The 27,511-nt window shown below is 32.9% G+C and overlaps 1 protein-coding gene across 1 annotated transcript; it reads right to left on the bottom strand.

Moving 5' to 3' along the window:
• Positions 1–17,244: 17,244 nt before the first annotated feature.
• LOC134268846 (cytochrome P450 3A24-like) lies at positions 17,245–22,112 on the bottom strand. The gene is made up of 12 exons (XM_062751087.1): positions 21,714–22,112; positions 21,284–21,380; positions 21,119–21,171; positions 20,896–20,992; positions 20,279–20,404; positions 19,775–19,863; positions 19,386–19,537; positions 19,157–19,284; positions 18,764–19,039; positions 18,578–18,669; positions 18,332–18,475; positions 17,245–18,219 (listed from the first exon to the last, which is right to left on the bottom strand). Exons 1-12 carry the CDS (start codon positions 21,767–21,769, stop codon positions 17,976–17,978), a joined length of 1,554 nt encoding a protein of 517 aa, XP_062607071.1. The 5' UTR covers positions 21,770–22,112; the 3' UTR covers positions 17,245–17,975.
• Positions 22,113–27,511: the final 5,399 nt, after the last annotated feature.

Below are 27,511 nucleotides of genomic sequence, written 5' to 3'. Positions count from 1 at the left end.
TCAGTCTGGAATTATTAATTTTCCAATGTCTCTTACGACTTGAAGTGAAGCCTTTAGATAAGTCTGTAAATATATAATTATGTACACGTACATTCAAACTTCTGATTTGTACCCTCTTTGGTAATCCAGATAGTCTGCATTGGATTAACATGACCCAAAATACATTTTTCTATATCAGATAATATACGCTATGGAGTTTAAAATAAGGTAATTAAAGAATAGAATTTTTATCTATTTTTTTAGTCCTAATTTAGTTTCATTGAAATCGATCCTCATTCAAGTGTGGTATATTTTACTTCCCAATTCCGTCTCTTTATCATGCTTCGATCATAGTTTAATTAACTGTAATGTTAGGAAACTATCACTTTACAGACAGGCACGAAATCGGAAATGAAGGTATAAACTTAAAATTGTACTGGAAATGTTATCAAAAAATTCGAACCTCAAGCTTTGTAATTGAATCTTGAAAACGGAATACAAATAAATATAGTAAATGAGTTAAGTAACGGTAACTCATCATTTTTGAAACAAGATCAAATGAATCTGTCGTGTATTTAAAGAAAGAAACGAGACCAAGAACAGAATACTGTCGAGAGCGTCAAACGGAAGGTATACATTACCTGTGTAATACGACTAGTGTTCAGGTGTCAAAACCTTCAAATAACATACCTTGTCTTATGCTTTAAATGGAGTATGTAATTGCCCCTGAATAAAAAGATTTAAAACGACATTGTCGTAAATTCAAAATCTTTATTAGCTACAGCTGAAAAGGTTATTCTTTACGTTTGATATAAATCATCCTCTAATAAGTAATTTACATCAGCTACCCAATGAACAACTGAACAGTAACTGGGTTTACACCATCTCCTCACAGCCTGACGTAAATGCACTGTATCTGAAATAACATCTACTTGTGATAAAAATCATTTATTTTTGGTTTATTAGGAAACACTAAATAGACAATAGAATTGAAAAAAAAAATCATTCATTATACATGTGTATTGAATCAACTTTTATTAAATTCTTAAACATGAAGTAATTAAACATGCATCGTTTTATGAAAGCAGGGGGGTGCATTAAATAAATCAACTTACCTGAAAAAAAACCCAAACCAAAATGTGTTTGTGAAACACTGATGCCCACGCTAGTAGCAGCTTATGGCGAGGGTTGAAATTTCTCAAATGCATGTCAAACTCCAAAGGTCAAGGTCCAAATTGTAACCTTTTAAACACGAAAGCCCTAGTTCTAACTGTTCAAAAGTTATGGCCAAGGTTAAATATTTTAAAATGTGGGTCGAACTCGAAGGTCATGGTAAAAATATTTGTATCCACTGACTTGTCACAGTAAATGGACATGTGAACTATGGAAGCCCTAGCACCAACTGTTCAAAAGTTATGGACAAGGAAGGTTATAATGTGAATGTTTAATTTGTAAAAGTAGGTCAAACACCAAGTTCAACAGGTCAGTTTTGGTGGTACCCAGAGAAAGGTCTCGTGAAACATATGGAGATTACGAACAGTATTCAACCTAAAAAGTCAATGATATAATACAAAATAGGAGCAGAGCAAACACGGACCCCAAAATATCAGAGGTGGGATCAGGTGCCATGTAGGAGTGAGCATCCCCTGTCGACCGGTCACACCCGCCGTGTGCCACTTGTCATGATCGGTAAATAACAGAAAAATCTGCTGTCAAATCAGTGTCTAAATAATGGACTAATAATACATGTAAGTATGAAAAACATCAGTCATGATTTGACTCAATGATAAATTGTATTTGCTGACAAGGTCCTTGTATCGACCATAGAACTTAGTAAATGATGACTTCAAAAGAAACTTTTGATATTCTTGTTTCATTAACTTGTTTGTCAATAATTTTCCCCGTTTTAAAAATAGGACATAAGTAGAGCATGCTCTTGTGTATCTAATCAGCTGAGATATAGAAACTCGTTTGCAGGTGATTAAGGTATTTTGCTGCATGAAACATATACTAGAGATATTGCACAGTATTCAAGAGCAAAATCCATTAAACAACACAAAATAGGAGCAGAGCAAACACAGATCTCCAAAACATCAGATTGGGATCTGGTGCCATGGAGGAGTGAGCATCCCATGCCGAGCGTCACACCCGCCGTGTCCTCCATGTCATGACCGAAAAATAACGGAGAAATCCATCGTCAATTCAGTGTTTAAATAATGGACTAACAATAAGTATGAAAAACGTCAGTCAGCATTTGACTCAATAATAAATTGTATTTGCTGACAAGGTCATTGTATCGACCAAAGAACTTATGAAATGATGACCTTAAACGAGACTTTTGATATTCTTGTTCCATCAACTTATTTATCAGTAATTTACCTCGTTTTAGAAATTGTTCATACGCACAGTATGCTCTTGCATATCGAATCAACTGAGATATATAAACTCTGTATGCAGTTGATGAAGGTATATTGCTGCACAGGTAAGGAAAGTTGACGATTGAATAGGTAAAGTCATCACCTTTATCATAGAGCTTGGTTGTTAGATTACTATCAATTACGATTAGATTACGACATTTTCAAGTAAAATATCCAAATATGATACAGATGGTATCTTTTATCTCGAGCTAACCGGGATATATCGTATCGACGTAAGATTGGAAATAACCAGTTCTAATTGATAATATATCGTCAATGTATGTGTGAAAAATTCTTGTGAGGGACGGTAAAAACATCAAATCAACTAATCGTTTTGAACATGTACCATCTTTTAAAAGCTACATTTAGGGTTGTGAGACTGGAAAGATTTTCATACAGAGAATCCGTTCAAAAGGAAAGTGGTTCAGAAAAATAAATCATATTCCTAAGTATTTAAGTACAATCTTTTAAAAAGCTACATTTGAGGGTGCAAGACTGAGAAGATTTTCAAACATAAGCGTTCAACAAGAAAGTAGTTCAGAAAAATCAAACATAAAACAAACATGCTATAACCATTTTAACTTCAACTAGTTTTATCTTTCCCATGGTTTGCTTCCATTTTAATTGTGGGTTTTGAGCGAAATGTAAATCCTATAATTGCTTCTCTAATCCCAACAACATATCAATAGAATCAAGAATCCAGAATCTTCTAATTTCTCAACCCATGATAGAAAAAGAGAGAGGAAATTCGGGCAATAAGGAGACATATTTGACTATGTGCTGTCAATGCAAGAGTTGGTGTAAAAATCAAAACTTGATTTTTATTTCGTTGATATCAATTTGTGTCGGGAAAATCGATTAGAAGAAATCAGATCTGTAATAGAATTTCTGTCAAAATAAAGCGAAAATTAAAGTCTTGATAAGAGACCCAAAAACTGCAATAAGGATTGTCCAAAACTGATGCTAACGGAATCATTAGAGTAATCAAGAGTAATAAGAATGTCAACGACCTTGGAATGTGGGTTTTATCGCTGTCATACCTGATCTTCGGAGTTTTTTTCTTAGCCACGCATTTTTCTTACGTATGCAACACAAAGACAACTCAAAATAAAATCGTGCTATATAAAAACTAGATATCCCTTAATTGAAGCTCAAAACATTGACTCGTCCATAAAATCTTTCAAAAGGCCCAGAATAGATTCTATATAAATCTTACTATCGTGGCTTTATCTTGTAGGATAAGGTTTTATTTATTAATTTTTAACTAATGTCAACAAACTATTCTTCTGGCACCTAGCAGTATCTTATGTCGTGCTTTATTTTTTAATGGCATTTCGATCAAATTCAAAATGCGCAGTAAGGTCACATACATAGTAAAATTAAGATATTCATTTTTGAGAGGCAATTTGACATACTTATCAGATAATACTCTTATCGTGAATTCAAACCTTTCTGTGCTCGCGAATATTTCTAGTCGTGAACCTATTATTGTGTAATAATGCATCATGTATTCCCAGTCTCAGAATTGAATAGACGCGGATTGATTTCAGGTTGTTGAATCGCGAGTAAAAGACGACGCGAATACTGTGAAATCACTAATTTTCGGGAAGGGGTAATTTTTGTTGTTTTCGAGGCATGGAGAAACCGAATTTAGGATTACCAAGAAAATTAAATTTTCATATGAATTACTAAACATTCTCTAACCACGAAATAAAATTCCCACAAACAACCCCCACATCGAAAATCTGACCCCATGAAAATGTATGATTTTTTTTAGCTATATTTGCTTTACAGTATTGGCTGATTTCGCAAAAAAAATATGCATGGTAAGATATATAAATCATGTTCTGAAGAGACTACGATTAATAAGTGACCACAAGATGGATGGACCCTGCAAAACTGCTTTCAAGTTACGTGAAGTAAATTAAAGATGTAGAGAGGCTTTCTCGGTAGGTCTTCTTAAAATTCATCTGACCATTTACGATTTAACCACAGGAGATATCCATTAGTTATCTTTTGAAGTGATTCCGTCTAAGTTTTTGTAATTGAACACATCGTGACCTTGACTGAATCAATTGATTTAGATAGGCATAGTCATAACTATTATTGAATATCAATCAGAAGAATTGAACGCACAAGATCTAGATCTACGCGACAAAACATTTTTTGCCAATATTACTCTGTAAAAAAGCTAAATAAATTAACAAAGAAATTAAAATATATATATATATAGTGAACAAGATGTGTCTGGGAAACCCTATGCTCCCGATGGCAACACAATTCTGGAGTGGGACGTAAACTGGAGTGTATATATACTTGTAAGATGTTTTACGGGTAGCAAAGGTGAAAATACTGAAAACCTTTTGTTTTCAAAATAGTACGTGTATTGTGCTGTGGTTAATTACATGTTCACTTTGTGAAACACCTTGCAATAGTTATAGCCAATGTTAAAGTTTTTCAAATGTAGGTCAAAGGTCACAGTTGAGGTCACATCAAAAATTTCTGAACCATTGGAAAGGTCTTGTCATAAATAACACTCATGTCAAATATGAAAGCCTTACCCTTCACAGCCCAATAGTAATGGACTAGGTTAAAGGTAGACAGACAAACAGACAGACAGGACAAAGCAATATACCCTCGAGATCTCTCGATCCGGGGGCATAAAAAATAAATGAATTAAAATAAATCCAATGTTGCTTAAATTTTATTGACTTCATTTGCAATGGGAAAGATTTCATTTTTTTTAAATCCGATGTCAACTTCCTGTTGTCCGTACCATACATTTAACAAATTTTCGTCACATTTTTCTCCGCATACTACTCATCGCAGATGTTTGAAGTTTTAAGACATTATTTGATGAGGCATGCCATATGGTGGGAAACATTTTTATTCAAATATGTTGTCAATTTTCTGTTTATCTGTGCGTCCGTCCGTACCATTCATAACATTTTCGTCACAGTTTTCTCAGCAACTACTCATTGCAGATGCTTGAAATTTAGCAGATACTTGGTTGAGGAATTTCATTTAATGGGACTGTTTTTGAAAAATCAATTTTCAACTTCCTGTTTATCCGAGCGTCTGTCCGTACCACACATAACAAATTTTTGTCACAGTTTTCTCTGTAAACTACTCATCGCAGATGCTTGAAATTTTAGCACATTCTTTGCTGAGGCATGCCAGATAGTGGGAAGCATTTCTGTTCAAATCCGATGTCAACTTCCTGTTTATCTGTGCATCTGTCGATACCATACATAACAATTTGTTGCAATTTTTGGCAATTCCTCATTGAAGTTGCTTGAAATTTTAGCTAACCCTCTGTTGAGGCATATCATATGGAAGGACTCATTTTTTGTATGAATCTGGTGTCACCTTCCTGTTTATCTGTCCGTACCATACATAACACATTTTCGTCACAGTTTTCTCAGCAACAACTCACTGCAGATACTTCCTATTTTAGCACATACTTTGTTGAAGCATGCCATGTGATGGTATTTATTTTTGAATGAATCTGATATCAACTTCCTATTTATCTGTTCATGTGCCTGTAATTGAACTTGTGTATATTAAAGCTGACATGAATTCTTAAAAACGCAACTTTTTCATCTATGTACGACTTGTTTCATACCAACTATAGCCGTATTCCGCCATATTTCTTTCAGATACCTTGTCTTATTTTAACGATATATACCCGAATGCTCTCGTTACACTTGAATGATTTTTTGGCTTGGCTATCGACTTGTGCACATCTCCGATGGTAAAACATTTGAAAACACATGGGTTGATCAAGACATTTCAAAACCACACAACATCATAATCATATTTCTGAATAATTATAGATTTCAATCAAATATAATAAAAAAAGAAAGAAAATGCAAGTTTGAAAGAAAGATTTAGTTGCACGAGTACGCATTTTTTACACTGCGCCAATTTATGCAGAATAAACATGAAATAAAAAGCACTAAAACCCGTAAACACACTTTGTTTTGTTCCATTCAAATTATCATTTGAATGGAACAAAACAATTTCAGCGTCTTTGATTTGCAGGTTTTCTGCAGACTTTTATGCATGAAAGTATTAACGATTAAATACGCTGTAAACGTACCCATACCTGGTAATATGATCAGTGCATCGGTTCGAAGATAGGCACAAGTCAAGTGATATATACTATTAATTCCATTTATTGAAATTTGCATCCCAACAAAAATTATAAACTCCATACAAACTCAATAAACACACTGTATCTACTCCGTACAAACGTCTAGCGCGTCGATATATATAATGCTGATCAGATGTTGGTCAGGGAAAATATCACAAGTGGAAAAGAGTGGTATTTGCGCGGCTGAAATCGGGGGGGTTGAAACATAATTATAACGGCTTCATAAGGTATAACTGAAAATTGTCTATCTAGTTCTAATAAACATTCTTTATATAGTCTGCAGTTGTTTTGCATCGCAAAATTCATTTGTCAATTACAACTGATTATTTTAGTACTAATCTCAAGTCTAAATCAAGTAATTTGATATACGGTAAATATTTAGTTCAAGACTTAAAAACATTTAACCAGAATACAAAAGTTTATGTGTGCATCTGTATGTTCTTTAACACATACGTTTAAAAAACATCCCCCTTTTCATGTCAAATGATATTGAGGCATTTGTATTTTATATGGGGGGGGGGGGGGCAATAATTGACATGGCCGTTACCTAAATTTTTTGATACAAATTTAAGAAATCATTACATTTCTGCCAATTCCATTTTTGAAGATTTTTTTTTCAAAAATCAAAGATCGAATTTACAAAGTAATTTCACATTTTTGCGGAATATGGCTGTTTTATAATTACTACAGGAAGTCTTTCGAGATTTCAGTATACCTGTCTGACAGTCTAGTTTTTTTTTTATAATAAAAATAATTTCTGTTATAACAATATTTGTTGAATTCGTTTTACTTTTTTTTCAACAGGAAAATAAACCTAAATTTCATTTCGAAATTGAAAGGTTTAAAAAAATTTCAACATATCTGTTAAAACAGATTAACGTTATACATCATAGGTATAATGGAATTTAGAGGATACATATACTCAGAAACACAAATTTTCTGGGCATAAAATTTCGTTGATTTGTCATCAAAAATTATTTGGACATTTAATTTCGGTTTTAAAAGTAAGCTAATTTTATATAGTCATATAAAATTTTGTGTGGGATTTGCTTTCCCTTCCTATTGTGAACAACGAAATTAATAATTTATATCCCCCAGATATTTCTTTTAAATGCAAAAAAAAAAAAAAAAACCCTTTTTGTTGCACAAACTTCAAAACCTATTTGTAACGGGGTGGGGGGTGGGGGGTTCCCTAAACGCTCCCCAACTTTTTGTGCCATATTCCGTTTTATTAAATAAATTTAATAACATTGCAAATCCCAACAAAGTTTTCCCAGAGGTAATCAATTTCAGCATTGCACGCATGGCATTTGAATGCATGTGCGTAATGACCAACACAGCTACACTTCATATATTATATTATACCTCAATATTGACAGCATTTAAAAAAAAATATGTTTAATCAAAAAAAATTTTACAACAAAAAACAAAACAAAACAAAACAAAACAAACACAAAAAACAAAACAAAAAAACCTAAGCACCACACTGTTTGGTAAAACCCCTTTTGGTAGCCATTTAAAGTTTAAGCCAATCAGATTGCAACTTTTGCTGATTTGATGCATTACTTTTGAATGCATATTGTAGGATATTCCTGCAAACAAAAAAATTTCAAAGCATTTCGTCAAAAAACAATTTTAAATTTATTTAAAACTGCAGCAAAGATTCATCCTCAAGCAAAAGTGATGACCCCCCTTTCTTGTAGGAATTTATTACGTCTGAACATTTTAAACCTTTATGCTGTTTGGTTGAAAAACATATTTAGCCATTTAAAGTTTTAGCCAATCAGATTGCAGCGCAGTTACTAATTTCTGAAAATTTCTATATATCAAAAATGGTAACAAAAAGTATGCCTTTGTTTTAAATTTCATGTTATTGTGGTGAAAAAACAGAAAAGATATTGAGATTTTTGTTTACCAATCAGAGCGAAGCGCACGTGCATGCGCGTGAGTTGTAATTTAAAAGAACTGTCACATTATTTCACTATTAATATATCTTTAAAGTGCAGTTTCAACTTTCATTAAAAAATGTCAAATATGCTATAACAGAAAAAAAGTCATTTCATTTTCAGCGCAATGTAAAAAATTTTAAACACACACACCCATTAACCCTAAAAAGGTTTTAACAATAAACACTGTTTCCTGAGAAAATTGTGCTCGTTTATAAAGAAAAAAAAAAAAAAATAATAATAATAATAACTAGCCTAAATTATCATACTTCACATTTATAGCAACGTACAATTTTTTGGTTTAGTTTCTTATTAAAACCGACAAACTATATGCATTTTACACTTTACAAAATCACCTATATATATTGTGATTTTTTTACTTTGTAAAATGGTACATGTAAATGATTGCAAATATTCTCTTGAAAAACTATCTACATACATTAATATAATAAAATGATAAAGATTTAATCCAAAAGTATTAAAAAATTTTTTTTATTTCTTCAGATTATTCATATTATTAGACGTATAAATATCTATACTCTATATTACAGAAAAAAACATTCTCTCTCTCTCTCTCTCTCTCTCTCTCTGTGTGTGTACAAAATAAAGGAGTTATACCCATTTAAAGTTTAAGCCAATCCCACTGCACCTCTGGATCCGCCAATGAATTCTATTTTGATATATTATATGTACCATATATCAAACTCGTTTATTGTGTATAAAATTATCAAAATAAGGTTAAATCAAGTTATATAAGGTCTTTATTTAAAAAAAAATAAATAAATAAAGCCAATACACATTATTTATATATGAAAATATTTCAAAGCATTTCAAAAAAAATGTAAAAGTTATGGCAGAGAGCGTTATGCATTTTTTTTACCCCACGCCCCCCCACCCCCTTTAACGGGAGAATCGCGCAAAGGATGAATGTTGTGCACATGTTGCATGCTATAAAATTAATTTAAAAAGTAATTAAGCCATGTTGAAAAATTTTGTTTACATTTACATATACAGACAAGAGTAATATTTATTTTTGAAAAAAAAATTGCACTTTTTCAAGTCAACCAAAATACCAGTAAGCTTTCCACCTAAAAAATTTCCATTAGACCAAATAGACTATCGTCGTGGACCACGTGTGTCCAAGTGCTATGTGGTGACAATTTTTCACTGTTGAGTTAGCAATGGATTACATGACTTCTGAGATGCATATTTCAATAAAAGTAAAATAGGATATTTCTTTCGACATGTGCACATCCTTGTTACGATAGCAGTATTCAGGTAAATATCTTTATCATTGCGTGTAATCGATGCGAAGATCGACCTGCATTATTTTGTGCATATCCAAACGGCTTTTGCTGTTTTCCGTGTTATTTTTTCTAAATTGCAGCAAATGCATTCAAAAATAATTTACTTCTCACCATAGTTCTAGTTTTTGTTAGACTTTTAAAACATGTAAATTGGTCAGTTTATGGGTTTATGACAACTATGCTATCGGAGATGTGTACATGTGACAGCCAGGCTAGAAAATCACTCAAGTGAAACAAATGCACCAGGCTTTATATAAAAACAGGTACAGGTGGCCAAAAATTTTCAAGTAAATATGGCGGAAATGAAGAAATATACAAAGGCGTACAGGAATGTAGTAAGTCGTACAAAGATGAAAAATAATGCCTTTTTAAGAGTTCATGTCAGCTTTAACATGATAGTGTATATTCACATCAGAGCGGGGGTATTACTACTGAGCATTTGCATTTCTTGATAGGTCAGCGGGGTCAAATCAAGTGATATAATTATTGCCGTCCGTTTTTTGTATGTCGTCGTCCGTCGGTCGTAAACTTTTTAACATTTTCCGCTTCTCATAAACCGATATACTAGTTTTCAATCAGTTAAATATACCCCAGGGTATTTTTGAACAAACTATGCAAGCTTTGCGTAATTAAGGTCTTCCGTCTTCAGCGGAAGACCTTCTTGTTATTCTTAGGTTTCTTTTCCACTATTTTTATTATTTTTATTGTTTTTTTTCTTACCGATTTTGTGGACACGATTTTTCAAAAACGGCTCGCTCGATTTTCATGAAACTTTAAAGAATTTTAAAGCATCAAACAAAGCTGATATATATTTTTTTGTTTTGATGACGTCACTTTCGGTTTTGAGATTTTTGTGATTTAGTGATTTTCAGGGGGTCAGTTTGTCCGCGAGTTTTCTCAAAAACGGCTTAAGATAGAAACTTGAGTTTTTTGAGCAATGATAGAGCAATGTCTGTAGTTGTGACATACGCATTTCAGTTTTACTGGAAATGCTGCACGACGACGCTCGCTATAGTCCAAAAATGGGCATGTCGAGAATTTTAAAATTTCTAACACCTTTTCTTCGATATCTTTTCACATACAAATATTTTGTTAAGACATATAGAACAAAAGAAGTGTAGAATTACATTATCTTTCAAATGATATCTCGTAAAAAGGGCTGGCCCCTAAAATAAAGGGCCTAGAGGGGCCGAAAGTTTTTCATTTATATCTCAAAAAGCATTGAGAATTTGTTATACGTCTAAAAAGCAAAGTTGTTCAAAATGTCAAGCTTAATCTGTTGAAGTCGTCAAAATACGCCCGGCGACGTCACTTCCGGTCACACCGGAAGTCCTCAGAATATGCATATTTTTGCCGTTCTTGACATATTTTTGTGTAACATATGTATCTGGAAGCATAAAACTTCATTTTCTGTCTGTTGACATCGCTTCCGGTCAAACCGGAAGTGACCGGAAGTAGCCAAAAATAGCTTATTTTTGAAGGTTTAAATACAAAATCAAAATTATAAAGTCAATGGAGACCACTTAGCTCATTTGCTTTCATTTGTTGACGTCACTTCCGGTCAAAACAGGACGGAAGACCTACTCGTTGCTTTGCAACGAGCTTTGCTCTAGTTATTATTGTAATGGTAATAAATTTCAATGCATTACTTGAAGTAATTGTGTACTGCTAAGAATGTGTATATTACCTGTAATGGTTATGTAATGCATTTCTTTCTCAAATCCAAATTAATGATAGCATTAAATGGCATTAGAAGGCTTAATTTTGTATACATCTATGTCAAAAAATTAACAAGAGGCCAAGGGCCTTAACGATCACCTGAGTACAACAATTTAGAGGATCCAGTAACTGATAAATGAAGCTTTGTTGCCCAAAAGCAAGAAAAATACTATGATTAGGATCAACAAAACAATTGGTCCTATATTTATCTGTCTCCCATATACTAGTATCACTTTTATCATGAAAGTATTAACGATTAAATATCTACGATTAAAGTCCCTATTATCACTTCTCACATTGGCCTCTCTTGGCCTTTGAAGAACATTTAAAAAGATATGTTTTTGTCTCATTTTTATCCATCTATTATTTACAACTCTACCTATCATTAATACTATGAAAGTACTTTTTGTGTCAAAAAATGAATGTTCTTATAATCTCTTCTTCTATAAGCCTTTCAAAAACATTACCTACCGTGATCAATAAGCACAGGAGAATGGCAAACGGGAATATTTTGGCTCATTATATATAATACAAATAAATAGAGCCCTGGTCAGGACCAGAACACTTGACTTAATGACTTAAAAATGGAATTGAATTACAGTTGTATATGCATTCAGTATATCGAATTTGTTGAAACATATTTAATGTGTTTCAATAAATTCAAGAATTTAAAAAATGAATTAAATTTGTTTTAACAAATTCTATCTATATATCGAAATTAAAAAAATCTTTACAATAACCCATTTTAATGACCTTTTTAAAATATTTTTTTTTTTGCGAATTTTAGCGCGCGCACTTGCATGAAAGAATTTAATTCGTTGTAACAATTTTTTTAATTTGTAATAACGAATTTAATTTGTACAAACAGAATTTTTAAATGCTTTATAACGAAAAATATATATATTTATATTTTTCATTACACTTCAAAATCGTTAAAACGAATTCATTTTAATTTGCTATAACAATTTTCTTTTATTTGTTATGATAAATTAAATTCGTTTAAACAAATTCTCAAATTTGATGTCAAATTCAAGAATTGAGGTCTATAGGAAAATATATGCGGATTCGATATTACAAATGACCGAATATGCTCAATTGAATTTTTTGATAACAAATTTAAGAAATCATTAAAACTAGTTTAAGTTGTAAATGGGCTTCCGTAAAGGATTTTTATCAAGACGAAAACATGTTTTTAAAAATCAAAGATCGAATTTAGCGAGAAGTAATTTCAGCGACTTTATTGAGCAATTCAAGACGATTATTACGGAAGCCCATTAAGAACCTATCTTTCTGAATTCGATATCATGACGAAATGTCGAATCTGTTATAACGAATTAAATTATTTATAACAGTTACTTTCAAATTGTTATAACAAATTTAATCTGTTATAACAAATTTGTTGAATTCGTTTTACTTTTAGTTTTCAACAGGGTAACAAATCTTTAAGTACAAATTTCATTTCTATTTAGAAAGTTCAGAGGTTTATTTCCCAATTCGTCAAACGCTTTCAACATATCTGTTAAAACAGATTAACGTTATAAGTAGACACCAAGGTATAATGCAATTTAGAGGATACATATAGTATGCATTAAACTGATAGAAGAAGCTTTTTGTTGCACAAAAGCAAGAAAAATAAGATGATCGAGATGAACGAAAAAAAAGTAGTCCAAGTATTCATTAAAAGTTAATAAATAAAGGTCTAATCTTTTCCCCTTTTATCATAATCAGCATAATATACATGTAGTTGGTTAACAAGCTATCAGTGTTTCTGCTATATTTTTAACGTCTTATTAAAACCTCTTACATTGGCCGCTCTAAGTCAGTTACTTTTATTTAATTTTTATTTTTCTTTCAAGTAGGTACAAGTGTACCTACTCATTAAAAATATGAAAGTACTTTTTATATTATACAATAAAAAAATCTTGCACAATTCTCTTTTTAATTTCAAATAAAATATTTACATGAACACTGAGAGATTAATTAACAAAAGTAAACGGCAAAGGACAATGCCTTTCAGTAGAATATAACTTAAGGACAAGAAAACTTGCCCAAATGATCCAGATGCTCAATAATTTAGAAAAAATACCCAATGAATGAAAACTTTTAAGTTTACTCCTTTTGACTCCGATATGCCCAGGTGCAAAGAAGATCTTTAAAGATAATGCATTTTTCTACAGATTCATCTTTTACACAGCCCTACTCAAATGCCAGAATCCATGAACCAGGGCCATGAAATTAACAAATTTTGGATTGATTGATTATTTGCTGTTCGAATATTTTTCATTCATATAGAGACGTCATTAATCATATATATCATATATCAGTGAATCGAAGGGCTTAAAAGTTAGACCTTAACTTGGCCCTCAGGGCAATTTTGTAATGCGGGTTCTTTATCCTGACAACGCCCACCTTTACACGAGGCCTGGTTTTTCAGGTCTCATTCGAAAGACCCACAACTTTCACTTCAAAGCGTTGAGCGCTTGGCGAAGGGACAGCTGAGCTGCTACCTATTTTTTATCGACTTAGATCAGTCGCGTCTGTGATTAGAACGCAAGACTCTCCGAACACGGAGTAAATATTCGGAAGATATACCCTCATATCCATAATTATTTACTTAGGGTAAGATTTTCAAAGAAATAACAAATTTTCAGATAACCAACAGATCATTCCTCCCCACCTAGAATTAATACATATTTCTTATTAAATCCTATGAATCCCGCCCCAGCACTGGATCCCCTGGCCCTGGGTGCCATGAATTTCTTAATTTTGGAAGAGGAATGGACTTTCTACAGTCTATTCGAATTCCCATAGATACCAATTGCGCCCCATTATATACAGAGTCTGACAAATCTGTTTCATATTTAGATATTTTACTTGAAAAAAACGTTAATGGTAATCTAACAACCAACCTATATGACAAACGAGATGAGTTGAACTTCCCTTACTTATGCAGCAATATACCTTTATCACTGCATGCGGATTTTATATCTCTCAGTTGATTCGATATGCTCTACGTATGAAAAATTTCTAAAACGAGGTAAGTTATTGACAAACAAGTTGCTCAAACAAGAATATCAGCACTTTCGTTTAAAGTTATCTTTTCGTAAGTTCTGTGGTCCAATTGCTGACTGACGTTTTCTTTTTCATACTAATTGTTAGGCCAATTTGTACATACTAAATTAACGACTGATTTATTTTGTGTTGTTTCCCATACCACACGATTTGTGAAAGGTTGATAGCAAATGCTCAATGCTTCATTTTATGATCTCTGGTGCTTTGGAGGTCCATGTTTGCTCTTGTTTCATATTTAGATATTTTACTTGCAAAAAACGTTAATGGTAATCTAACAACCAACCTATATGACAAACGAGATGAGTTGAACTTCCCTTACTTATGCAGCAATATACCTTTATCACTGCATGCGGATTTTATATCTCTCAGTTGATTCGATATGCGAAAACATGCTCTACGTATGAAAAATTTCTAAAACGAGGTAAGTTATTGACAAACAAGTTGCTCAAACAAGAATATCAGCACTTTCGTTTAAAGTTATCTTTTCGTAAGTTCTATGGTCGATACAATGACCTTGTCAGCAAATACAATTTAATTTAAGTCAATTGCTGACTGACGTTTTCTTTTTCATACTAATTGTTAGGCCAATTTGTACATACTAAATTAACGACTGATTTATTTTGTGTTGTTTCCCAGTAATGACAAAGAGCACACGATTGGTGTGAAAGGTTGATAGCAAATGCTCAATGCTTCAATTCATCTGATCCACCTCTGATGCTTTGGAGGTCCATGTTTGCTCTTTTCCTATTAAGTATTGTTTAATAGACTTTTGATCTTGCATACTGTTCGTTATCTCCATCTATTTCATAGTAATTCCGGCTGAAATCTTTAAGGGGAATAAAATACTTATTTGATCTGTAACTCATCCGTAGCAAAGATCAGCCTGATATCTGCAATTGTTTGGACAAAAGGTGCAGAAAACCAAATTGGACAGACGGACGGACAGACGCTGATAAATCTGGAGTCCCTTCGTTTCATGGTAGGGAACTAATAGGTGGCATACATGTTTTTCCAAATAACAATAACATGTTTGTTGTGGTTTAACTGGACTTCCATAATATCAGTTTTATCTGTATATTCAAAATCAATCGTCATTGAAATTTCGTTGAATTATTAAGCACAATGATTTAAAAAATCTTATTTTTGCATCTCTTTAATTTTTTTATATGTGTATCGCAATGCTCATTACGGAATCAATACCATTTAATTGCCGAATTGGTTACTGAGACTTAAATACGCTTTGCATCAGCAAGTAGGTTTATCTTTGCACGATGCCTTGCCATTGCGACATTTCATACAGAAACATTTATTTATTGCCAAATTGACATATCGGAATTACGTCCACTGACTCCCATGTACGTTTGACATTCTCCTGACGACAAAATATCATTGCATTTCTATATTTTGCATTTTAATATGTTCTGCATGACTACAAATCCCTGCGGTACCTGATGCCTTAATTGGACAGTAATCGGCTATCATCACTACATTCTTTGTGTTGTATTCAACTAAGAGCAAAAGTAACCCGTCTTCAAACGAATGCAGAGGCGCTGGATGCTGGTCCCGTTATCATTAAATGCCCCGGGAGACGTTTTCATACTAAAAGAGCTACGCGCTAGAAAGGAGCTATATTTATACAGCAGGTGCGTTGGTGGAATATATTGAACAGGGATTTTTGCATTAAGAGATTCATTCATAACACTTATGATTGACGGCATCTAAAACATCAGCATTAATCGATGTTGTGGAACGAAACGGAGGATCACAGATTTACGATAAAAGAGAGTTTTACGTTCACTACGCTAGCGCACTGACAGACCGGAAGTGGGTCGATTCAGATCAGTTGGCCGCGTTTGGCTCTTCATCGAGCCTTTAGGACAGGTTTGCTTATGTACCGTCATGGAAGCAAGAAAGCGTATCTCCAGAAATTGACGTCAACTCTCTGTTGAACTAATTTAAAACATTATTCCATAAATATTTCTATATGGTAGTTTCAATCTAAAATAAATTTTAAGGTATCGTTTATTTCTTGGCACATACGCTCTTGCATATTAAATATTTTTAAACACGTTCTTCGTTACACCATAAATTTGCTCGATTGTTGGATTTTTTTCTTGGAGTAATTTTGTGAGGGAATCAGTGTCATCGTTTCATAGGCTGTTAAAATTAAATATTTAACTGAATAAACTCTGTTTTTTCTTCGTGAATCGTTTTAAAATTTTCTTTCCCTTCATTTGAGTTTAAAAAAAAAAGCTGTTTTTTTTTTTATTTTCACAAAGCAAAAGCATGAAGGTAGCATTTAATATTTGATTCACAGAAATCTTGCAGACGTTAAAAGCGGTGATAAATGCTGCGACATCTTACATGTCTAAGGTTTATACGATAAATATTTGACCTTTGTAGAGATAAAATGGTATTAGGGTATATTGATATGGGTAATTAAATGTTAAATTGTGAATACCAGTACACTGATAAGAGTATCTATAACATTGATTGATTGATTGCTATTTAACGCCAAGTCGGCAATATTTCAGCCATATTTCGGCGGGAACTATAACTTGAAAACACACTCAAAGTTTCATTTTCAACTTTATTTTGTTTCAATAAATAAATAAACAATAAATAAACATAATATTTGAAAGACTAGTAGTATCAACTCTCGATATGAGCTTGATTTTTGATGCATGAAACAATAATTTACATGATGTGAGAATTGCGTCAACATTTCATGAAACTGAGTGCTGCCCTCCAAGGACATAAACAAATGTTTGGTCTTGCTTAGTACAGTGTTTAAATAGGCGAACATTTAGTAACAACAAAATAATAGTAAATATGTACTTTGGCTTTTTACAACACACTTTTTTGGTCTAAAATGCAATGGATAATTTTTGCTACTGAACACAGATGTTCCTTCGACAAGGAACACTTAACAGGAGCTGGGATAAAACCAGAATAATTCAACAGCAGTTACATGTGAAAACTATCAACATACATGATCATTTACAGTAAATTAACATGGAAACATTTTTTTCTCTTAAGATTTGATTTCATATTTCACTCATACAAGGTAATAAGTCATACACACTCTCGTATACAATAAATACATTTGCTCATCAATAAATACAATTACTCTATACACACATGCACGCACACTACAACCATTTCAAAATTATCAAATACCATCGACATGTAAAGACAAATCTTCACAATTTTAAAAAACATGTAAACACAAATGGTCACAGGTTTTCCTATGTATATAAATCGTTCATGTATTGTGTCACGTTCACAGTGTATAATGGATTGTTGGCAAGCTACGGACGGGTATATTGTTTTTAATCTCTGTATAATACTGGATTTATATTTTTTCCTTAAAATATTTCTATGAATCCCGTAAAACAGCACACACATTGACGCCATTTTTGGGCAAAATGGTTGCTCCTTCCACGCACTGAATAGGAATTTCTTGACTGGCAGAGGGAACAAAGGTATACTTTTTTAGCATGCGAATGATTGTCATTTTTCCTTCCAACTGCGCTAATCGTAGACCTACACAAGTCCTCGGACCACTTCCAAATGGCATCCACGCCAGAGGGTGTCTCTCTGATTTTCTCTGCTCAGTGAATCTAAAAAAGAGGAGAGTTTTGTTTAAGAGAATTTTATTTTATTTCGCTATGACAATGTTAGAAGAATACCATAGTTGTCTCCCGTGATACAAGAGATTAAATTGAAACTCACCTCTCAGGTATGAATTTCTCCGTGTCTTCGATCCAATGCTCTTTGTTGTAATGAACGCTCCATACATTAGCCTGGACCAGCATGCCCTTTGGGATATCAATTCCATTGACAGTACAACTTTCCATGCATTGACGCGCAACGACACTGGAAAAACAATGAAAAAACATGAGAAATGATTTATAATTTCAGAACAAGGTATTTTGATTTTAATGTTAAATGCATATAATAATATCTTATAAAACTTACGTGCTAGCAAGTGGGTATTTTCGCAATGTCTCACACCAGACCATATCTAGATATTCCATTTTCTGAATCTGGTCATAGCTCGGATTATCCGCCTGAAATATTATGAAATATTTACATTAATTTACAATACATAAAAATAATACGATTGCGAAATAGCAGACAGCATATATCTTCGTTAAAACCTACATTTTCGGGAAAATGTTCATCAATTTCTTCTTGAAGTTTCTTTTGAGCCTCTGGGTTGACTGACATTTCGAACATGATGTATGCAAGAGTTGTACTTGTGGTTTCGTATCCAGCCAACAAGAAAAGAAGGCATTGGGCCACAAGTTCTTCATTGGTCAGCAGCCGCCGCTTGACCACATTATCTTCTTTCTGGTCAACATCTCCAACATCAATTTCATTTTTTTCAGGGTTATATTCTGAAGTAACCATAAGTTCCAATAGGTTTGATTTTGAAGGCTGAAGAGAAAAAAAAAGATAAAAGTGTGGATGAAAAGTTTGAAACATTTGATACAATTCAGTGGTTTGAATGACAGAGAAAAAAATTTCATTCAAACTATAGAACGACTGCCTTACCTTTTGTTTTTTCTGCTTCTGAATTATTTTTTTCATTGTATCCTCCAACCAGAATACTGGGTTAAATGAAATAAATCTCAAGCAGTGGTAAATACCAATCCAGAGACGATGTAGGGCAGGAAAAATAACTAAAATTAAAACAAACACATTTAATTAATTTTTTCACACCATTTTAATTTTGTTGTAATAGGGGTAGGTTGGTACCAGAAAGCTAAACTTAAATACGTACATCCGAGCATGAAGAGTATCGGTCGTTTTGTGGTGTCCCGAATCACCCCTCGGCAATTCTTTATGCATTCATCATCTTTATTTATGAGAGCATCTGTGTCCATACCAAAGCCACAATCAGCGATGGTGTCCAGCGTTAACCTCTGGAAAAGCCTAAAATAATACGACAAAAAATGTTAAAATGCATTATTTCTCACGACAGAGGTAAAAAAGAGAAGGAAATCGATCATTGTTTTAAAACACTGACGTATATTTGCCATTCCAGCGTGATTTTTCACTCACGAAATGTAAACAGGTACCCGATGATCATATTTTCGTGATAGACCTCATATACTTCTATTGATAAAAGCGACCCAGAAGCCGCGATATTTGGGAGGAGTGACTACTTACTCATAACTGTCGAAGCTCCTCTCATTTGTGTTGTGGTCATGGATAATGTCTAAAAGCTGGTCAATTCTATGATTTATTAGAGGTGTCATCTGTCGATAAAAAATTAAAATATGATCAAATTAAATATGTAATCATGATGGTACTCATTGATTAGGACTTTACACGAAATATAACAGCAGGCTCCGATTGTTTACTTTGACAAATATTGATATTGGAAGAGTTTCACTCAGTTGGTGTGTCTTTTGTATTTTTTTCTTAATTTAGAAACTCTACCGTCAATAGAACAAATCAAATCCACCTACGACTTAAAAATGATAGCGATTACCCGATCGATATCAAGAATAATGGGTCATCAAAAATAAGACGATTAACTATTATCAAATTCCAATAAAACATCCCAATAAACCATTTAATACTTTAATTCCGTTTTCTTAATTTAGTAATTTGCTTTTAATAAATGTTCTTTACAATATTGATTGAAAAAAAATATATATAGATGTTTACCGTTCTCATTTTTGTGGAACTGAATGCAGGGTTAACAATGGACCGCAACCTCCTCCATCTTTCTCCTCTTGCAAAAAACATGTGAACATTTTCATCGCTGTCTGGGTCAACTTGAACGGGGAAAACCTGGAAAAATGTAAAGTGGAATTATATTGATGCTTGATCTATTCAATCTATTTTAACTTCTGTACAATGTCCGCCCCCACTGGGCGTTGAAGATGATGATTTTTTGACACTCTGAATTTCCTTATCTGCCAATTTTTAAACGGTTCATTCATGATTCTTTTATTTTAGCGCACTAGATATAAAAAGACTGGTCGTGCCCATTTACTTTGTGCAAGAAGAAAGACGATCACGCCAATATATCGGAATAGATATTTGAGGGATATAATTAATCCACATCTCAAGAGTTTTGATTAAAAGCGGAAATTTCACGGTTAAATTTATCTTCCTACTAGCATTCTTGAATTATGTGAATATGTTCCGACATGGTCTTAATAAAATACTTTAGAAACTGGGTCTAAGAGACGGCTAATGGCAGAGCAATTATTATATATGTAATATGCCAATTCAAATCCCCAATACAATTTTCTTATAACATTTTTTTTTCTTTTTACCTTTCTTGCATGGAACTTTTTGAACTGCTTTATAAACACCTGCTGTAGAAGATCAACATCAGCTGTTACTAAGACCGGAGTGGGCCCCTCAAAATATCTAGATAAATTAAAAATTAATATTAATTCCTAATATTTATCTAATCAAATCTTATAACTAGTCAAAGCTCTAGCGAATACTGAAATCAGTTATAGTAACTTCTTGCTTTATACATGTATTACTTACCCAAAAGTTTTGCCATAGTCTTTGTACCATTCCTGGTATTTCTTGTATAATGGCTACAATATATAATATGCAATATTTTGTCAACTAAAAAAATAGCATGTAGACTTTGATAATCGTCAAATAAGTAAAATATAGACAAGATTTCAAAAACATCTTCAAACCTACCATTCTCCAAAATGCTAGTATATTTCCAAACAAGAAATTAGGTTTCGGCCCCGGTATATTCATTTTTTCAAATATTTGCATTTTTTCCTTTCTTTGTCTGAAAACGAAAAGATAAATGTGTCTTAAATGAATACTATAACATGATCGTAAAACAAAAAATGTGCAATGCATTTCAAATATAACTTCATAATTCATCTCAAGCAAAAATATAAACATATTAATTAGCATTTAAATTGGAAAATTATGCCATGTTTACCAATTCGAAATATTTCAGCTACAAAATTCAATGCAACTTTGACATGTATTTCGTAGTACGGTCGTAGTAAAACTAATTCATTCATAGGTTATGTACTGACTACTGAATAATGACAGCTCGAGTTAATCAATGCACAAGATTGCAGAGTTTAAATAATACATTCAATTTACATACCTGTAAAAGTATATTAAAAATATCACCAATACAACTAAAAGCACGTGCGTTATCATATTGTCTGTAAATTCCTAGTTTGTAGCACAAGTGTTGTAACTTTGAGTGACTCTACCTGGATATTCGCCTCTATTTGTTTGGTCGACAGTCCTACAGACCAGCCAATCAAATCTCGATATTTTCTTCATATAAAAAGGAACATAGAAAGAGGTGTTGCTAATGCTGCGCGTGGTCATAATTCCTTTGACCATTGATTTTTCGATCCCAAAGAAGTTTGATTGCTTCCATTTATGACGTTTTAATTCCAACCATTCACCCTATTTGGACTTGTATACGTTTTTTTGTGTGTACCTACTCAATGAAGCATGTGAGAGCTATAGACAAAGGCGTATATGCATCGAAACGCTGACAATGTAATTAGTATGGATTGGTCTTAAACTTAATACCTGTGTCTTTATAATTTCTAAACATGGACTTTTGTTATTTTATTCTATGGATATTTTCGGTCATCATTTGTAAGGTAATAAATCTTTTATAAACCACAGTATATTTAGTTTATGCTTATTCTTGAAAGTATGATCTCTTGTTGATCACACGTGTCTTGGATTGTAATTTGAGTCAGGATAACGATATCTCCATAATTTTACTATCTACTGCAACGTACGCTGAAGACATACAAGAGGTCAGGGTCATTTTGAGTTTGTGTGGACGAAAAGTATGGGGCTGATTTTTATATTCTCTGTACAATTTTCTGTACATATTTAGTAATGGTTTTGAAGACTGATCTATCATTTAGCAACCAATTGAAAATCGCAGTACAGCCGTGATTCTAAAAGTTGAGCAAAGAAATAATATATCAACTTCATTCTTATAATGGGACAACTCAAGTCTTTTTCCAAAACTGTGCTTATACCCGCATTACTACCTGGCACTTTAAAAATGAGGCATTATCAACGTATACATCGTGCGACGTGAATAAGACTTAGTCAATTATCACTTATCGATCAATTACATTTCATCTCTCTTACATCCAAGGACGCAAGGGAAACTCCTCATTAACTTAATAACTCCATAATAATATCATCGACAGATATCGTTGTTCTCAGTGAAGATAAATTATAATAATAGAAGATGGATTGTACTGTAAGTGTTAATTCTATGTACAGATTGGAAGAAGTTGAAATACCTATACATGTAGTCGAATGTTCTTTTTGGAATGATTTTTCGTATAACAAGCAAATACAAATGTGCACAAAAATCTGATTGTAACTTCACGAGTTAATGACGCGTACGCAGTTTACACATATAATTCATTTATTATATAATCAAACTGATTTATTGACTTAAATCAAAAGCAGTTTATGTTTATTCATTCTTTCACATATATACTTGGTATATATATACAAGTGTCAAAATTCTCTTTCTATTATATTTAGCATGTCTGCAAAGTGTTAATCTAGCTAAGAAAGAAAAAAAGCCTAAAAATATGTATTTTTAACACTACAAATATAGTATTTTACCCAGCTTTATAACACATCTACGAGGTGTTATTAATCAGAGCTTGTCAATGAAAGTTTTTTTCTTCTTTAGGTTTTTTTTGAATGCCTGGAAATAGATTAGACTAGATGTACTGTGAGCACTGAGCTCACTTAATAATACCCCCGCCTCCCGTATGATTATAATTGGAAAGTCTTATGTTTTCCTATGGGAGACCCAAAATCAAAGTAAGTTTCAGATCAAAATGTAAAGTAGGGGATGCACAGTTGCATTATGTAATAAAGATTGTGTAAAATGTAAAAGCATCATTAGATTGTATCCAGCTGTATAAGAGGAGTTGCGGGCAAGAGACGGGTATCCTTCAATTTTATAGAAAGAAGTGCAGTGTCCTTGTTTTCCTGTCGGAAACTCAAAAAATGTGTCAGATTAACGAGTGAAACGGAGGTGCACAATGACACTATATATATATAACAAATATTCTATGAAAGTCTCTTTAAATTTCATTCAGTTGTATAAGCGGATTTGCGGATAAGAGATGGGTACCCCAAAGCCTTAAAACTTCTAGGAGACTAAATTAAGAAAACTGTAATATTATATATTGTATTAAATAAATATTTTTTCTAAATATTTGTTTTAAAGCTGAACAGTATGTACATAATTTGTATACAATTAAGGGGGTTGTCATTATTTTTTTTTTATAATACTTATGAATAATACTTGGTTGTGAATTCTTATTTTTTCATTTATTTACTTATTTATTCTTATTGATTATAATGTACAAGTATTATTATTATTAAATATCTGTATCTTGACCTATTGAACAAGGAGAGGGTGTACATAAGCTTAGACTGTTACCCAATTCTTATTGGATTATTCAATAATATACGTTAAAAGTAAGGTATTCCATAGCGAACGTACAGACAGACGGGAGGACATCACGATCACTCTACACTCTTCCACTTTTCAAGCATGGGGTATAAGAAATACCCAGATAACCTTATGTACTATTAAAAGCGAGAAGACACGTTATAGAATGAAAGATATTTTGAGGAGTGAAAATCTTTCCTTTAAGAAACATGTTTTAATACATGTGTCTTTAAATGATTTGAGAAAGATTATGAAGCTGTAGATTAGTAAAGATCTTGATCTAAAGACTTTATAACACGTGTTTCTAAAAATATTATAAATTTTTCTTGACCTCTCAATCAAACATAATGTGACATTTATCTAAAATCAAAATAGAAATTACCACTTTTTACAACAAACTCAAATGATACATATGCATCTGTATAAATCGACGAATGAATTAAGACATATTTGCCTATATAATTTATATCCTAAACACAGAGTGATGAACTTCAATAATTTTTAAGTATTAAATGAGCTAAGGATAATTCCAATATCTTTTTTATTTTAATTTGCAGGTTCGCAGAAATAAAACTCAAAATAAATTGTTGGGATTTTTGGGGTTCGCAGAAATAAATATTCAATTCTTTTTTTTTTTTACTTGCCACTCCTTCACCCTCAACAACTGAGAACCAACTTTCTGTTTGAAAAGCAAGCCTTCCTCATGCCCTAAATGTATCAGAATGACATTTGATTAATCCAGTTTGACATTTACATTGATTTGGATTAAGCGGAATAGGGAAAAAATTGATTTCAACTAACTGTTTGTCATACGATATGATTTCCTTTTTTTCCATCGCCAACTTCTTTTTTTTTTATTCAGTAAATAATCAGCTCTCACCTGCCCTGCATATGACGATTTAGCCTCTTAATGTATTCGATAGTTAAGATCACGCACTAGTCCCTTTTCATACCCCCGCTTGAAAAGCGGGATGGTATATAGTAATCGGGATGTCCGTCTGTTACACTCTAGGGTACCCATCTCTTATCCGCAACTCCGCTCATACCACTGAATGGAATTTGATGAAACTTTCACAGAATCTTTATTACATACACGTCTTCCCATTGTGCACCTCTTATTTTACTTATTGATCCGACAAATATTTTGGGATTCCCATAGCAAAACATGGACACTGCCATTATATTCATATTGGAGGCGGTATCATTTAGTGAGCCTATTGCTCACAGTACCTCTAGTTTAAACAGAAGTAGGTTTCGAATAAAGGCGTCATCTTGCTCATCGGGGGTATCATTTAGTGAGCATATTGCTCATAGTACCTCTAGTTTAAACAGAATTAGGCTTCGAATGAACGCGTCATCTTGCTCACCTTCCGATCTTGTTCAACCCACGGGTGATATTTAAAACAAAATCACCCGTTAGGTATCCGACGATGCATTTTGTTCCCCTGTGCAAATTTTTGTGTCCAACATAGTTGCTTTAGCTAATTTTCTGGGCATTCAAGGTAAGAAGCTGCGAAATTATGAAGGTCTGAGCGGACGGAAAAATCGGTAGACAATCCAGTGTAAAATTTTTTTTAAAAAAGTATTGGCATAAAAATAGAGGAATGAAATATGAAAGTCAATATTCGACTTTACGAGGGAAATGAATTATTTTACCGATTATTATAGAATTTACAAAATGCATGTTGACTTTACACAAGACTATTGACTTCTTTTTTATCATTAACGTATTCGCTTGCCTCGTTTTAGAAATTCTTTATACTGTTTGTTGAACAATCGCTGGTGTATCGAATCAACTGTGATTCAATAAACCCATTTGCAGGAGAAACATATAATGATGATTGTCTAACGTCCCTTCGAGAATTTTCCACTCAAGTCAAAAGTATATTACAGTGTATTAGGTAAATAGGGGAAGTTGAGGATAACAAAAGTTGTAGCAATCACCTTTATAATAATTTTATTAGTTAGCCCGTACAAATCTGATCACTATTAATTCAACAGATTAATACAACCTTGTAAATATCGCTTTTATTCAACAGATTGATACATGCATATACATGTAATACGTATAAAAAATATGCAGATATATTTTTTGAGGAGATTATCATTGTCCTGCTCGCATGCTAAATACAAGTTTGCAATTTGAATCCATTTTCAAATTGATTTCTTTCACGTCATTTAAATTTATTTTAGTGAGTTAATCACTTACTGCTTTTTGATAAACAAGGAATCGGTGCATTTTCAGATTTTTTCCCCCAAAACGACTGAAACGATAATTACATTCACCTCTGCTATCTGCAACAAAATATAAGTAAAAGTAACAATGTACCTCAACAGCAACATTTATTATTATACCCCCCCCCCCCCCGCTTGAAAAGTGGGAGGGTATATAGTAATTGGTATTTCCGTCCGTCCGTCTGTACGTCCGTCCGTCCGTCTGTTACGCTTTGGGGTACCCATCTCTTATCCGCAACTCCTCTCATACCACTGAAGGAAATTTAATGAAACTTGCACAGAATCTTCATTACATATTGCCATTGTGCACCTCCTATTTTACTTTTTGATATGACATATCTTTTGGATTTTCCAGAGCAAAACCTGGACACTGCCATTAAATTCATATGGGAGGCGGGGGGTATCATTTAGTGAGCTCATTGCTCACAGTACCTCTAGTTTTAGAATTGGTTTAATCTTGAAAAACCTTCACGTAGGTATCACATACATTGAGTTTAATTTTATATACTTTGCAGCATACATTATTATTTATCACATTTTAACAAACACACACAATACAAAATAAAACATAATGGCACCGATTGATAATTTTTAGATAACTTATATTTAATACAATTTAAAAAAAATGATTTGATGGATCTCAATTTAAAAGCAGAATGCATATATTTTCCTAAACTACAGAGATCATGGACATTGTGAGCACCCAATTATTGTACAAGTTTAAAAAAAAAAGATGTCAGTAATAAACTTTCATGTATTTTTTAACGTTTTTCAAAACATGCAAAATGCAGACAAATTAAAGCAAAATGGTAATAATCCTCTATTTCACTTTTACACATTCTAATGTCACTTTGTATTGTATTTTGTCGTCATGTCTTAGTTTCGAGATTATTAGCTGCAGATCTCTAGCGTTATGGTCAAAAACAAATATATAAAACCAAAACGCTACAGATCTGCAGCTACGAGATTATGAGACGAAAGCCTAATTCGACTACTTGTACTAGTAATTTGGTTCTTATACATACATGTAAAAGGAGGTCATCGTCGCAAACCAAGCCCAAAATGTCCGATGCTCTCCTATTCTGGGAGAGAGCTATATGCGGACTCCGGACCGTGGGTTGAGACGATGGTAGAAGGTATGGGTGTAAAAAGATAATACTGTGTAGAACCAGAAGTCTCTATCGAGACTGAAGCTCTACTGG

Source organism: Saccostrea cucullata, unplaced genomic scaffold, assembly GCF_032062105.1.
Source record: "Saccostrea cucullata isolate Sc308-1 unplaced genomic scaffold, CSIRO_AGI_Scuc_v1 ctg705, whole genome shotgun sequence".
Classification (NCBI taxonomy): domain Eukaryota; kingdom Metazoa; phylum Mollusca; class Bivalvia; order Ostreida; family Ostreidae; genus Saccostrea; species Saccostrea cuccullata.
Note: the sequence above shows the minus strand (reverse complement) of the source record. Positions and strands in the feature narration are given on the sequence as shown.

Excerpts from the sequence above, each read along its gene's own strand:
- LOC134268846 (XM_062751087.1), bottom strand. The coding sequence starts at position 21,769 with ATGATAACGCACGTGCTTTTAGTTGTATTGGTGATATTTTTAATATAC. Across the intron at positions 19,864-20,278 it reads GTTCCACAAAAATGAGAACG|ATGACACCTCTAATAAATCA; the intron begins GTAAACATCTAT and ends TTTTATCGACAG. Across the intron at positions 19,040-19,156 it reads AGAAGCAGAAAAAACAAAAG|CCTTCAAAATCAAACCTATT; the intron begins GTAAGGCAGTCG and ends TTTTCTCTTCAG.